Below are 15,755 nucleotides of genomic sequence, written 5' to 3' on the forward strand. Positions count from 1 at the left end.
TGTCATGTTAATAATGGAAAGAATGAAGACAAAAATTAACTGTAACTTATGTACATGCTTACCCAGGAAATTGATCTGCACTGACTTATATGGAACAATAAATGCAGTACTGGTCATTTTCTGAGGCATTTCTGAATAAAAACTGTGCCAAAAGCTAGAATAGTCATGTGGTATCAACAATCTGGAGATCCAAAAATAGCTTCAGCTGGCATTGAGGTGTGCACAGAGAGTACATGCTATCAGAAAAGTGTGTAGGGAGGAAGAAAGGAAAGGTTGAGAAAAAAGCCTCTGTGGAAAAAACATGACTGGGCTTTTACCCCCACGTTAATAAGGTGGTGACTCAAGAGGGATTTTTCTCAAATTATTCCTTTGGGAAAATGTAATGGCCACTTTAATGAGTGGCAATGGCGTTGCAACTCCTTCTGACTCCAGAAACACTGATGATGTGACTGGTAGACATTTTGACCTATTAAATTTTTAATCAAGAAAATTTGATGTCCAATTATGTTTTCTGCCATACACTTGAAGTATTTTAAACTGGCATATGGACTCACTGCCTTCATTGTGTACCCACATGAGGGAGTCTGCTTCAAATACTGCTGTACCAGCGGTCAAGCTACACCGCTTCTTTTATTTTGAAATCCTGCTCAAAAAGCCGGAACGCTTGTCTTAGCTAGTTACTGTGGCAACACGCATGTCCCTTAGCCACAAGGCTGTTTTCTCCATGGATACTTTTGCCATGTTGGCGGTGCATCTGTCTGTGGAATAAACGGAAGGAATAAGTGTGATGTTTCTTGGAGGGGAGTAACAAACTTACGTAATGATTCCGGTCATTCATATGTGACTCAGGAATTAATGCTGCCTCACTTTTAGCTTTAGATCCATCCAGCGGAGTTGACTCGTGAGTTGTATGTAACGCCTATGTAAAAGTTGGCATTAGTGAAATGTGCTCCAGATTCGCCACAGTACAAAACCGGAAATTACATTATCATAATGCTGCACACATATAGTTCAACTGTGTATGTGGCTCTTGGAGATTACAGCATGTTTTATTTATTAAAACAGAATAAAAAGACACATTAAAGTTCTGTTTAAAATGCATTGAAACAAAGGGGTTTGAAATCAATGATTTCCGCATTTTAGTCCACAACAGAGATTCCCACAAAACTACGGTGCTTGTTGGTAAAACATTTGGATCAATAAATTAAAAACGTACCAGAGATGGGCAACGGTTTAAGATGTTTCTTTTAAAAAAGGCTGAAAGTTCCTTTTCATTGAAATTATTTTATCAATTCAAAGTGTTTTACGACTTCCATTAACCACTTCTTTATATCCACACTCATTAATGAGTAATTGCTCATTTGTGACCTTTTGATGGATTCTTCAAACTTCTCAGTATTCCAGTTGTGACAACTCCACTGCCATGCTGTATGGCTGAACTATTACTGTTCCATTACTGACCCAGGGCAGAATTTCATCAATTTCATCAGTCTTTAAATAGTAAAAGTAACTTTAAATAGTTTTGATATTATCTGTGTTCATTCATATCTTGAGATGGGTTAATTTAGGAAACGGAGTAACCTCAACATACTTCTATCACATGATGCATTTTTCTGTGTGTCACATGTTGTAGTACAGCCCCCTTTTCTAGTAAATCATAAAACTAACACCAGTAGAAAAATGAAAAACCTCTTTAATTCTTCATACCTCAAATCTTTTCCTATTTAAAATGAGCAAATAACACCCAAATATCATGTTTGTCATTTAATAAAATATATTTGCAAGCAAAATACAAGAACATAAAGATTCAGATGTTTTTCAGCCAATCAAAATAAAGGAGTCAAGCAAACTGTTGCTGCAACAGTGAGACAAATCGTTTAAAAAAATCTTGATTCTCAATTCTCTAGAAATCATCTCAAAACGTTTTCTCTCTTTAACTAGTTGTACAGTCATTATTCGCTCATGTCACAATTGTTTGTCATTCAAGCTGCTACACGACTCTGCCAAGATAGAAACCGAAAATCAACCCCAAGTGGAATGACTACACAACAGCAAAAACAGCCCCTTCTTCCTAGCACTTGTTTGTGACAGTGTGAAGTACACACAAGTCCTCTAGAGCATTTACAACGGAAAAGAGCATGAGATACACAATCTAGTAAGCTTTTTAAAAAAACTACAATATGCTCTAAACATAGGAAATTACTAACACAAGGAAAAAACAAAATTCATGATGTTTCACATTTCATATTTTGAAGTAACTGATCAGGGACAGTATCTTCCTGAATTCCAGGATTCCCCTTGGGTTGAATATTTGGTAATCCTCAAAGCCATTTTTAAAAAAAGCAGTGTCCTGTCCACACAGCAGTACATGAAGCTCATCTCATTTGTTTACACAATAGTCCAGAAAAATCATGAAGGTATATCCCATCGATTCTGGTACAAAACAGTTAAAAATAAAAACCAAAAAGAATTAGAAGGCTAGAAACCGAAAAATTAGAATGAGGTTCAGGGATATAACCAAGGCCCGTTATTTAAAACACAAGTAGACAAAGACGGCCTTCTTCTATGAATTTCTTAGCTTGTAAACATCAGAGAGGAAGGGCAAAAAAGACACAGACTAAAAAATTACAGCCACTCCAAACTAAAAACGTACTGAAATACATTTTCTTACTAAAAAAAAAAAAAAGGAAAAAAAAGTTTCCCCATTTATCCTTATTACACACAAGGTCAATCTTAAATTACAACAGTGATGTCTGTTTCTGTGTATTTGTTATCCTAAATACAAAGACTTAAAATAGAGGATTTACTCCAGAATTTGGGTGTTTTTACAGCGTCCACCCTCATGCCCATCATCGGTCCATCATACTGAGGATCATTTCAGGGGTCAGGTCTCCATTGGAGGGTGCTGCAGACAGCTGCACCTCCTGTGCTGCTGCATCCGCCTGGGACAGCTCCTCGGACTGGGCGCCGGGTTTCCCTCCGCCGGTGATCACTTGCTCAGTGGTCTCGTCTGTACAGTTGACCTGCTCGGCGCCAACCTCTTTTTTCACAAGTTCTTCCACCTCTTGAACTTCATCTTCCACATGAATAATGGCAGCTACTGAAAATAGTTTCAGGTCATACTCATTTCAGGTCCATAGAGTAGAACAACACTATTGATCCCACAAAAGGGTAATTACATTGTTACCATGGCTCTATTGAACACAACGGATAGATTACTAATACCACTGAAACAAGGACAAAGTGGAGAAAAAGCTAGAAATGATGCTTTGGAAGCTTACCTTCAGGCTTATTCTTTGGAGGTCGTCCACGTTTCCTCTTGACTGGGGGCTCAATTGGAGCTGGGATGGGGATGACAGGAGCAGCCTGTTCCACTTCAATCTCAGTTAGAAGGTCATCTTCCTCCTCTATTTCATCCAGTTCACCCTCTGTATCAGAATAAATGGAAATAAATTACTCTAACTCTGGAATTTTATTTAAAAATAAAACAAAGGATATGGTCAGCTTATATCCTAAACGACACACCAGGAGAAGAACTCTTGTACACAAAATTTAAAGCAGAACTCGACTGCTCAATCAAGTAAAGGGAGACATGTACAAAGGTTTGCAGCGTAAATACTAAGGTGCATATTTTTTTTAGACTTTAAGTAATTTATCAGTCACTTGAAAGCTTCATGCATAAAGCCACAAAGAAACCCCTCACTCTTCAACACTCAGGAATTCTGTCTGCATCTTTTTTACCAAACACAGAGATTGCTTTTCATGTAGTGACTTGCACAAATTGCAGCAGAGCACTTTTAAAAGATTTCAAAACAAAGTCCCTGCAATCAGAGCACCAGCAGCTCGTCTGTCTGTTTAAACAAACAAAGGGTCTGTGATGGATTATGTTAAACTATGTGAATGTTGACAGGTTAAGGGCAGAATAAGACACGTTTTAGAAGAAACATGTAAATGGAATTGTTTATGCTAAAGTGTGAAAAACATGACAAAAGATCAATCCCCTAATTTTAGAATTGCCAAGACCTGATCTACAGAAAACACGCAGAACCAGGACTTGGTAGGCATAGTTAACTCTATCTATATAGAACCAATAAATAAATCAATACAGTGCTGACAGTAACAGCAGTATCGGTTTTAAACGACAGATACAAACAAGAATAGGTAGATAAAAAGATTTTACATCAACTTTGTCAGGCTTCTTTTCCTGTTGTGTTCTCTATTGTCTTTGCCTTTGTGTAGATGTGATGCAAACAAAGTCATCCAATCAGAAGTTTGCTCATACCAACTCAGGTCAAATGCATTTGGCTAAATGTGAATCATTAATTAATGACACTTTTTTTTTAAATCAAAGAACTGAACAGTCTAAAAGCCCAAAATATTAGGTTTTTGATGTTTGAAGCTGTTTTTGTTGCTTAAACTAAAAAATGTCAAATAGAAATAAGTTTCTCTGTTAAAAGACATTTTCATTTAATAGTTTTAAATACTAAATATTTAGATAGTTGAAAGTTAGTTTAATCTATTATAAATTGATTTGGGGACCTGTATTGAGAAAGACACACAACCCTACTATACATCTATTACAACAAAAAAAATACCTGTGTTGTCATCATCATCCTCATCATCCTCATCATCGTCGTCATAATCATCTCTTCTGGCCTGCATTTTCCTCTTCCTGCCACGACGGCCCTTTTTGGGTGTGGGAGTTCCATTTTCATCTCCTGAAGCCTCGCCCGTGCAGCCCTCAGCATGACGCAGCATGGTGTTCTGCGCAGACACCATTCATATGATACAATGGTCAACAACTGAACAAAATGCACCAAAGCTCAACCTACCCTGCGGGTGAACGTCTTGCTGCATTTGGTGCAGACAAAAGCAGTGGGGACAAAGGTGGGGTCATGGTAGCGCTTGAAGTGCATGTCCAAAAGCTGTTTCTGCCTGAAGGTTTTCTCACACTGCTCGCAGGCAAACGGCTTCTCACCAGTGTGCGTACGCTTGTGCATGATCATATGACGCTCCTGTAAAATGAAAAATCAAACCAGTTCAGACACCATTAAACACTCTAAAAGACATGCAGAAGATCTCTCCATGAAACACCAACCTGCCGGCAGCAGTAGTCACATTGGTCACACTTAAAACGCTTCTCGTTTTTGTGCGTCTTCTGGTGCTGAATGAGAGCATAGCGCTCATGAAACACAGCATCGCAGTAACGGCATTTCTTCCCGGTCTCAATAAACGAGTGCTGCTTTCGCAAGTGGACACCTAAAATGTCATCAGAACACGACAGTTGATTAAATAACGTTCAATTGATGTCCTCTTTTTCCCTGTATTTTAGAAACCATTTCAGTCGTTTGAGAATGTTTACAATCATCTCAATCTCCTCTTAACCCAAGATCTCATCCTTAAATTGTCTTGAGGTCAAAGCAGTGGGTGCTCTGAAGGACATACCAAGGTCACTTTTGCGTGCGATGACAGTATCGCAGTGTGGGCAGTGGTACTTTGCCACGTTCTCTGTGTGTTTCTGCAGAATGTGCATCTTCATGGTGCCGCTCTGTGTGAAACGAGCGTGGCAGATGTAGCACTCATACGGCTTCTCGCCTGCAACATAAAAGACAGTAAGCCTGTGGTGCCTTTTAAACAAACAAATGTGAGTCAGTGAGCATTTCATACCCGAATGTGTTCTCATATGCCGCTTCAGCTTATAGGTGTCTCTGCTGGCGTAGCTGCACAGGCTGCACTGGAAGGGACGTTCCCCTGTGTGAGAGCGGATGTGTCTTTTCAACTTGCTCACCTGGGAAAAGATTTCAAAAGCTGATGAAAAATGAGGCGGATACCTCAAAAACATTCTCATATTTTCTACAAAGGGAAGACATTTTTTTTGTTTTCGTTTGTGTAACTTACTTCCACACTAGAGTAGTCGCACATTGAACATTTGAAAGGCTTCTCGTGCGTGTGCTTGTAGCGGCGATGACGCACCAACTCGCCGCTGGTCACAAACGCCATGTCACAGTCTGTACATTTATGAGGACGAGTGCCTTTGGAGGAGCAGAAATAAGAGAAGTTTTATCCTTTTGGCTATCTGGGGGAAGAAAAAAAATAAGTTTAGTTGTTAAAAATCAACATATTTGGTTTACCTGTGTGTGTGTTGAGGTGGTTTCTCAACAGGGTGACTGTCCTGAAGGCTCTTCCACAGAGGTGACATTTGTGTGGTCTCTCATCCGTGTGGCTCTTCATGTGCCGATCCAGGTTAGAGCGCCTTGGACATGTGTAGCTGCAAAGCTCGCATTGAAAAGTCTTCTTCACACCTGGAAAAAAAGACATTTGATCAATTTCGCAGGGGTTGCAACCGTTTCGTGTCCTAATACTTTCTTTAGAAATACCATACGATGAGCCAACCTTTTTTCTTGATTTTTGTGGGCTTCGGGGGCTTCATGTTGCCCACAACTTTCTCTGCGTTCACCTCTGACAGCAGGCCCTCCTGCTGCTCCTCTTCAAAGTCATACACAGAAACATCCATGTCCCGGTCGCCCTCTGCGTAACGCAGGCGGCTCTTCTTTCCCTTCTTTCCTTTACGGACGGCTGTGATGGGTTGGTAGTCTGGGTCTTTTGTCCACTCTGGGTCATCTTGAGGCACCGATGTTACAATTTCTGCTGCTTCTTCATCTTCCTCTACTTCCTCACCCTCTTGCCCTTGGAGATCCTCTTGAGCAGCCTGGAGCTCATCTTGCTCCACAGTCTCTACCTCACCGTTGGCACCCACTTTTACAACCTGAAAAGGATCGACAGAATATCAAGTAAGACAGATCAGTAACAAATATTGTTTAATCAAGAAAATGAGCAGGGATTTCTCACCTGAAACCCCTCAGGTAAAGGAAGTGTGTGACAAATAACTGCATCTTTGTTGGCAGCAGATGCCTCAACATAAGTCGCCTGAAGCCCCTCTACAGTAGTTGTTGTGACTGGAACCTGCACTAGCTGTAATTGACCTAGGCCTAATGCAGCTCCTGCTTGCTCCTCCATGTTCACCACCTACAAACAAAAGGTAAATGCCTTTGATTTCTATCATAATCAACCATACAACTGTATGGAGACAGATAACCTGTCTGTTTATACCTGGAGAGTGATGATCTGCCCCTCATCTCCACCAGTAACGGTGACAGTGCCGCCCCCTTCAAGGACCTCTGTTTTCATTTGCAGCAAAGCTGGATCCAGAGCATCCATCACCATCATTTCCATAGTACCGGCCTCATCCCCCTGGCCAGTTTGAATCAGGGCCTCTCCGCCCTCCGACAGGACTTTTCCATCGGAGGCCAGAGCAGTCGCTTGGCCAGTCTCCATGGAAACAACCTTGCCCTCCGCAGCAATGGTCAAACCAAGCGACACTCTAAGGAGAAACAGAAAGTTAAGAAAAACCCAACTCTTCAGAAAATCAGTCAGTTTGACTTGAATTTGTGGTCATGACTAACTCCTTTAAACAAGTCAATAAATCCAAGTGAGTCTAGACATCTTGTGAAACTGAGAATAATGACTCCTTATCTATGTTTACTCAATTTACAAAAATGCACCAGGAAGTTAAATGACACCCCCCACTAAAAAATAGACTAACTAACCAGTGACCCTCAATGCAAAAAGGATTATAAACTATAGATGGAAAAATGCAGAATGCCTGGTAAATACTTTTGTAATTAGCAGTTTTAAAAACAACTAAATTAAACTTAAAAATACGACCTAACTAGTTGTTAATAGTACAGTAAAAAAAAAAAACTTTATAATGTTAAGTCTTGTATTTGCACATTGATTAACAGACAGGAGGATTTTCAAATAGTAAGGTTCCCGTTTTGACTCAACGTTAGGGTATTGTTGTCATTCGCTTGGTCGGACCATCTTGTTTTTAAATTACTCACTCGCTTCTTTTGAAACACTTATGTTATTGTGAATTTGGTTGTTCCTACTTGACAGAAAAAGTATTTCTGAAAGAAAACGAACTTGCAGCGTGAACAAGACAAACTACTCAAAAGACTTTCCTAGTGGTTAGTTAGTAGGAAAGCGCGAGTACGTCTGAAAACAGGAAACAAAGGGTACGATAAGATGGACGACAGGCCTGAACAAACTAAAAACAGAAACACGAGTACATTTGGCTATCCTTTGTGGGAAAACATCCTTTTATCCACCGAAAGGCATCGAAATATTCGCATGTGACAAGGGGTTACAATTTACGGACACATTTAGTGCATTTTGAACAACGATAGAGGGAGACAAACACCCCCCGCCAGCCGCCAGCTCGGTAAGCCCTACCGTGACACCTAGAGGCCGGGGACGGCTCCTACAAAAACCTCCCTGGATTTGAGATCAATACACACGGTTTACTTACTTCTTCGCACTTCCTTATCCCGTCGGTTGACTTTGGAGATCGACTGCTGCGATTACTCTGTTCAGCCTTGCAGGGGAGAGCCGTTGGACCTCAGGGCTCGGCTAACAGTTTTCTCCCGCTCTGGGAGAGCAGGCCTAACATAAAATGGCGGTCTTGAAGAACCAACGCGGCTGCGCACAAACAGCCCTCTAGAACGTAAAGGGGCGTGGCCTCACTGTGGCTCTGCGTTGAAGTTAGTTAAAGGCGCCAGATTTGAATTGACGGGAAGTGGGCGGGGTAACCGTTATCAATACGACGAAAATCAACAAAACAGCAGTAAAACAACCTATCAGCTTTTTTGACATTGCAGCTCAACTTTTTCTTGTTTCCGTAGAGGGACATTACTAAGTCACTATAGTGATAGTCAATAAATTGAAGACCCACTCTGATGCAAATTCTGTTTTGTGTGTATTTAACATGTTCTTGGAGGAAATGTATTTAAAAAAAATAAGACTAAAGCTGTGTTCATGGGTGTTTCTTTATTCAATTCGTGATGAATCAGGAGCAGATGAACAACTGCGGTTTGAAAAAGTTTGTAGTTGCTTAAAATCTGCAGTCAACAGACCACAAGATCGCTGCTTGGATCAAGTGGATCCTTCCTCTTGCAGACAGATTGAGCCATGTATGTCTTTTTTTTCCTCATATGGGCAGGTATCCGGCTGTAATATGTGCCACTAGATAGCTCTAATATTGCTCAGCATTTTTGTTGCAATGGTAAAGCTAGGTTGAGGTTGTGAAGGGCTGGAAGGTAGCAGGAGACAGTGTTAACCCAATGGAAGATGGGAAATGTGGGCAGGCTCCCTTCACGACAACAGAACACAACTCAGGCGGATTTCTGAAGATCTCCTGCTGCTCTGCAGAAAATGTCCTGGAAAACGGCACAGGTTTTATTGATTTTATCTTAAAAAAAAGCATAAGCACGATTGAAAGACCACTGGGAAAGGGGTTTAAAATGATTAAAAAGATGATTAAAGTGCGTCTTTATAGTCACAATCTACACTGACTTAATGTTTTGTTAATACCATTCTAATTTCAGTTTCTGAATTTTGTTTCAAGTTAGGTTTTCTCATTGTTTCAACTGTACTATTAACTGCAGCATATTTGATTTTTAGTGATTTTAGTAGCAATCCTTCTGCCCATAGTTGGGACAGGTGTTGAAATCTCAGTTTTTAGTCACTGTGTCCCTTGGCAGAATACTCAATCCCACACTGCTCCCTTTACTATAATATCAGAGTTTGCTTAAATAAAAGCTTCTGCTAAAATGGTGCAGATGGTCAAAGCGGAGCATAAAGTTCAGGCCATTGCCATCTGGGATGGAAATGCTTCCTTGCATGGACACCATTTGTCACATCGGTGACTGAAGAACTTGGCAACCGGAGAGCAGAGCAACTTTTACTGACAGAGTATGTCTGCATCAGGAGTGGACACACACACTCTAAAGCTCCAACAATAACTTTGTATGTAAACTGGATGGCCTGGATTTACACAAAGAGATGTTTTCTGGGTGTGATACTATAATGAGAGCTGCTTACTGTGAAACTAAATTGTTAGTGCAACTCTACCCTGAAATATAAATTTTTTGAAAAGCAGCATGAAACATTTTTAGCTCTGTGTAGACATTGTTCAGCTGAATCTGGTTTGAATGTCAAATAACCAACCACCCAACAATATCTGGACAGTGCTCATAGAGCAGCACTGTAATTCCAATACATGAAATTGTAAAGCCAGAAGAAAATGCGCTTAATCCCATAGTTTGGTAAAGTCAGGGAACCTCCTTTATCATTTTTTACCAGGAGTGCCATAACATTATTTTAAAATTTACAAGGGCGGACTTTGTGTTTGTAATCTCTGTGATAAAAGGATGCACCAGGTTAACGTATCAATTACAGGATCAGACCATCTTTTCCGCATCAAAAATAAATTATTAATTTGTTACATAATCAACTGAACAATGTGTACATCCAATAATTTTCTATTGTAATACGATAGTTAGTGCATTGCGCTGATAAGAGCAAGGATTCATGGATGAAACAGACATCAGTGTATGGGGACTGTGTTCTTTTCTCTGAGCCTCTTCTTAATCTGTCACCATTTTTTTTTTCTGGTTTTCTTCTCATTGAGGGGAGGGGGGCCAGAGAAAGGCGAGGTTCTGTTGTCAGATCTGTCAGTCTAGCCAGCCTGGCCCCTCCCACCTCAGTGGAGGCATTACATATTGCTGGTGCTCTTAGCAACGGTGCCTCAGCAACAGAGCCACGGCAACACAGCTCCACGGCAACAGCGTGCCGTGTCTCCCCAATGGAGCTGCCATTGGGCGGACCAGCTCTCAGGCACTACACCCAGAGCAGACCGAGACCTCACCGACAAAAACTGAACTATCGCCCAAGCAGACCACAGGTACTGTGTAGGACCATTAGAGGGGCTTGGTAAAAATGGAGTGTGTGGCAAAGGGTGTCTGTGTGTGAAGAAGAAAAATGAAAGGGAGGGAGAGAGGAGAGATGTAATAGGGTACAGAGGGGAGCGGCAGGGGGAAGGGAAGGATAGAAGGGGAGTGCTGCAAAAGAAGCCTGGTCCCTGTTTGAATGAAGCAGTTTCATTGTACCGGCTACTGGCTCTTTGAAGAATTCATTTCCTTTTTTGCATGTGTGAGCATAATTACTTTACAGAGAGCAAGTGCCAGTTTAGTCTGAATGCCTCTTCTGGTTTTCTGTAAGCTAAAGATAATGACATTGTAGTACCTTTTTTTTAAAATCAAATTATTAGACTGTTTGATCATGTATTTTCTACTGAGCTAATTGTGTTCTGACAGAGCTTTTAGGCTGTAGACACACAGTCCCTCCCTCGGAAACAAAATTCAAGCAATTCCCACGACAGCATATCATGTAACACGACTTCTGTTAAAACTGTGTTTTGCTGCCAACCTCTTGGCTTTCATTGGTACTTGTGGGCATGAATTTTGATGTGATCAGGATAAGACAACTTTGGATGACAACAGTTCTGATATCATGTTACCTTTATTGGCAAAACAAGTTATCATAGTCATATTATGTGCGTTAAATCCAAAGACCCCCCCCCCCCCCCCCCCACACACACACACAATATATGTTCCTGAGCAAATGACACCCCAAGGGACTTCTTCATGGCACAGATGGGTAGACAATTAAACCAAAAGATGCATGCAGAAATTGCATTGTCAGAGTGGATTTTCTGAGATGATTGTTACATAATTCAAAGTCTCATAAGATTTAAGTTGTTGTTCATCTTTTCTCTGGCGTTTGTTGCCTATTTTTTGTGTATCATCATTGTTGTCATCAGGAAACGATAATTGAGAGTGAAAATGAAGTCCTGGAGCACATGGGGCGAGTGGATGAAGGAGTTGAGGAGTTTTTTACAAAGCGAGTCCTCCCCACTGATATTCTGTAAGTATGCAACTTTCAGATTAGTCTAATTTATTTTACAGATTCAGAAGAGAACTTGCTGTGATGAGTGTATTTGCTTAGGGACAAACCAGATGAAGACCTGACTGTAGTACAAGAAGAAGTGGCTCCTGACAGCTCCATCCCTTGTCCAGCACCAACGAAAACACTCAAGAGGAAGCTTGGTGATTTTTTTACCCTCAAGAAGAGGCGAGGTTTGAAATCAGAGCCGAGCCAGGAGGGACGTGCTAAAAAGACCTCCATCGCTGATCTAATTCGTCCACTCAGGGAGGCTACCAGGTCCGATAAAGACAAAGATAAGGATCGCGTGAAAGAGCAAGCAAAAGAAAATGAAAAGGATAAAGGAAAGGAACATCCCAGTGTTATTACTGGAGAGTCAGTTGTTCAGGAGACACCTGTTACTGATGACGCATCTCTGAGGAGCGAGGTGGTGCCTCCTCGCCGAGCTCTCAGAGAGGGGAAATCCCAGTCTCTTATTTTACTCTCTGGATCAGCAGCGACAGGGACTGCCAATGCCAAAAACACAGCAAAGGTGAGTGGAACTAACGCTCAGAGCCTACTCTGCTTTACAGCTATAGCTTCATACAAGTTTTAAAAGAGGTTCTTCTGTTGGTTTCAGAAACAGTTTGAAGGCCAACATAGTTTTGAGCAGAAACTGCATCTCATGCTTCAGCGTATTGGGGTTTCCAAACCTCAGCCAGCAGAGACACAGGTGAGTATAAGTGGGTTAGTTTCAGTTCAGGGGATTTTAACTGGAAATTTATAAAAAGAAGAGTCAAAACATTCTGGTAATTCTTGTAGAATCAAGACGGAGAAATGAAAAAGGCAGAGTCTGAAGGTAAGATCCTTGAAATTCTCAACTTAATTAAACTCTTATTGGCTTTCATGTTAAAGACAATGCATGAATAAGTAAAAAAAAAATTTTTTTAACCAGAGTATTGCCAGTCACTGTGATAATAAACTCAAAAGATTTTCCGTATATACATTAAAAGAGGCAAAACAGATACTTAATTCCTCTGTAAAAATAAACATTTTCCTTGTGCTTCAGGTACCATCATTGATAGTAAATCTGAGCCGCCTCCCACTTTGTCAAAACCGCGAACAATGTCTGCCTCTTCAGGTAAAACTCATCTGATTTAACAGATGTACTATTTGTGTAGAATTGCATTTAAAAGAAATATTTTTGGTCTTTAGACACAAGGCATCAAATTCGGACGAGTGTGTCTGCACACGAGGCAGCTGGGAAACCTGCTCTTCTCCCAAAGCCAGTTGTCAAACCAGGTCCACCCCCTGCAGCATCCGGCCGTAACACACCTGAGAATGAGCTAACCCAGATACAGGAAGCAGAGTCCAACACTCCGGCTAAACTCAGTCCAGCTTCAGCTACCCCTGCTCTCACCGACGCCACTGCTCCTTTTCTACCGACAATCTCAAACTCTGTCTCTGACTCAGCCTGTGTTACAGTTTCTCCTTCAAGTACTGTAACTCCTGCTGATACAGATGTATGTGTTTGCTCAGATGAACAGACCGCAGAAACACCCACAAGTAGTACAGCACTTAAAATATCTACCCACAAAACTGGCGATTCTTCCACTGAGCTGCCCACATCACCTAAAAGCATCACTGAGCCTCCAAGCACTATCTCTGTTCCTTCCACTTCTTCAGAGTCCACCACCCCATGCCTCCCAGTTACTTCCATTTCAACAGTAACTAGCCTTCCTTCTACCACCCCAGAAACAGTTTCTGCTCTCATTGATCAAAGCTCAGTTTCCACAACATCCACAAACCGGTTGACTGAGTCCACTTTGCTGAAGTCAAATGGTGTTCTCTCAGTTGACTCCACCCTAGCTGCTGAAGGTGACACAAGTGTCCTCATCACAGCCTCCTCTCCATGCACAACCATATCAGATGTGCCATCAAGCTTATCAGCCATCCCCAGCTCAGACACAGCAGTTGGTGATGATACATCTTTATTTGCCTCTTGTAGCCATGCAAGCTTACTTTCCTCAGTCCCTGAAGTGACCCAATCTCTTCCAAACTCAAGTGAATCTATTACAGTAGCAGTTTCAGGTGAAATCCCTGATACCAAATCTTCCACAGTTGTTTCCCCTTTCCCTCCATCAACCTCCTTTTCCCATTCAGCCCCTCATGAAGCCATCAGCTCAACATCCAGCATTGAAGTGAACTTTTCCTCCACAACAGAAACAGTTATTTCCACCATCATCTCCCCTCCCTCGACTTCTACTGATGAAACCAAGCCAAAAGACACCACATCCACCACCACCTCCTGTTCAAATGAGACAGAAAACACCTTCACTTGTAGTTCGGTGACTGCTGCTGTTAGTTTTTCCTGCACAAATGGCTCAGACATCTCCAACAATGTTAGCACTACCCTCTCACCACCTGCGTCTGGCCTGCTCCCTGCTGATAACTCAAGTGCCACGTCTCATGATGTGATCGGCTCTACCGATGATAGTCCAGGCCAAGATAAGAATGTGAAAATGTCAGAAGAAGATGGAACTAAAGTAGAAGAAACAGAAACGATGACAGAAAAAGGTGATTATTTTTCAAACTGAATGTGAGTCTGATGTGGGCTAATGCATGGTTTACTAACAGACTTTTATGTTTGTTTCCCTTTAGGACATATGGATGAGAAAGTGGTCCAAATGCAGAAGTTAGGGGAAGTTTATGGGAGTGAAGAAACCACTGATACTGAAAAAAAAGATGAAAGTGGGAAGGAGAAAGCTATGCTTGATAATGGTGACATGACAGAAACGCAAGAGCAGGGAGAAAGTGTGAAAGCTGAAGATGACACCCTGAATAAAGCAGGTAAAGAAAGTGAACAGAGCAGGGATGAAGCTGTTGTAGAGGCTCAGATAAAAGAGGAAAATACATCAGAAAGTAGTAAGTGATACTGAATGAAAAACCGTCAGTACAAAGATCCAGCTACTGTGACGGGCAAAAGAGCCCAGATTGACAGGCTTTGGGGAGTGGGAACGATCCATGGCACTACAGGGACCACAACATCACAGCACACCACTAAGGGTGAGCCATTGGACCAAAGATATGAGATCCCCAGGGTGTGGTGTAATCAACAAATCCAGCAGTGTCTTTGTCCTTTTTATGTAAACTATGTTGAAGACTTTATGTTGGAAATTTTGGAATGCACGTATGTTTATGTACCATAAGAAAAATACTGTGTTAAAATATGCCATGTTTACTATACATGAAAAAGAGACATAATTATAACTATTAAATGGAATATTGAGTTCAAGGACTTATTCCAGTAGCTTTCTTTTTTGTGCGATGTGTTGTTTTTCTGTGATTTGTATCCTTTTGTGCAGCAAAGACAGGTCCACAAAGGAGATGAGACCCAAGCAGTTGAGAGTAAAATACCCCCACACTGTCACAACTGTCTTCCAATACAACTTTGCTGCAAGATTTGGGCTTAATTGGAAGCTTTTTGTTGAAATAAGGAATATACAACACTGCTTATTGTGGAAACGAATTAGGATGTTTTGCATTTATATTTCAAAAAATTGACATAAAAAAAAACTTTAATTTGAGGGAACCTGTGCCTGTAATTACAGACTTACTTAAGTCCATGTTTACAAGGACTTGACGCCACTGTACCTGAATTAAACTTTTAATTGAGGTATAGCCTTTAACATAACAACTAAAAGTCATTGTGAAAATGTCTTAAATAAAAAAACCTCCTTGAATAAGGAAATGGAAAAAAAACCCCAATCCTCTTCATTCTTGAAGTAGTTGTTCTCCATCTCTGCAGGATAGTGTTTTATTAAAAATAAGGGAACATTTTTAGAATATTTTCTTTTGTGAACCTTTGCTCAAATTCATGCTTAATATGGATTTTTTAAATAGCTTTATTTAAACAGATTGCCTTGAAGCAGAGA

At 41.0% G+C, this 15,755-nt stretch overlaps 2 protein-coding genes across 3 annotated transcripts; one reads left to right on the plus strand and one right to left on the minus strand.

The window, feature by feature from the left end:
- Positions 1 to 1,751: 1,751 nt before the first annotated feature.
- On the minus strand, positions 1,752 to 8,862 carry LOC101157282 (transcriptional repressor CTCF). 2 transcript variants are annotated; one of them, XM_004067333.4, is made up of 13 exons: positions 8,369 to 8,862; positions 7,111 to 7,381; positions 6,850 to 7,026; positions 6,394 to 6,766; positions 6,132 to 6,302; positions 5,899 to 6,032; positions 5,668 to 5,788; positions 5,446 to 5,595; positions 5,099 to 5,259; positions 4,833 to 5,015; positions 4,596 to 4,764; positions 3,282 to 3,428; positions 1,752 to 3,100 (listed from the first exon to the last, which is right to left on the minus strand). In XM_004067333.4, exons 2-13 carry the CDS (start codon positions 7,333 to 7,335, stop codon positions 2,850 to 2,852), a joined length of 2,262 nt encoding a protein of 753 aa, XP_004067381.1. In that variant the 5' UTR covers positions 7,336 to 7,381; positions 8,369 to 8,862; the 3' UTR covers positions 1,752 to 2,849. The 2 variants fall into 2 exon arrangements, with proteins under 2 accessions (XP_004067381.1, XP_011489834.1); XM_011491532.3 differs by having other exon boundaries at positions 1,752 to 3,097; positions 8,369 to 8,599.
- Positions 8,863 to 10,578: 1,716 nt separating this feature from the next.
- Positions 10,579 to 15,115, plus strand: LOC101157523 (uncharacterized). The gene is made up of 8 exons (XM_011491543.4): positions 10,579 to 10,801; positions 11,720 to 11,823; positions 11,905 to 12,373; positions 12,461 to 12,553; positions 12,643 to 12,679; positions 12,890 to 12,961; positions 13,036 to 14,397; positions 14,482 to 15,115. The coding sequence occupies exons 1-8, from the start codon at positions 10,703 to 10,705 to the stop codon at positions 14,751 to 14,753; spliced, it is 2,508 nt and encodes an 835-aa protein (XP_011489845.1). The 5' UTR covers positions 10,579 to 10,702; the 3' UTR covers positions 14,754 to 15,115.
- Positions 15,116 to 15,755: the final 640 nt, after the last annotated feature.

Source organism: Oryzias latipes, chromosome 3 (assembly GCF_053564925.1).
Source record: "Oryzias latipes strain Hd-rR chromosome 3, Olatipes_Hd-rR_3.1".
Taxonomy (NCBI): Eukaryota; Metazoa; Chordata; class Actinopteri; order Beloniformes; family Adrianichthyidae; genus Oryzias; species Oryzias latipes.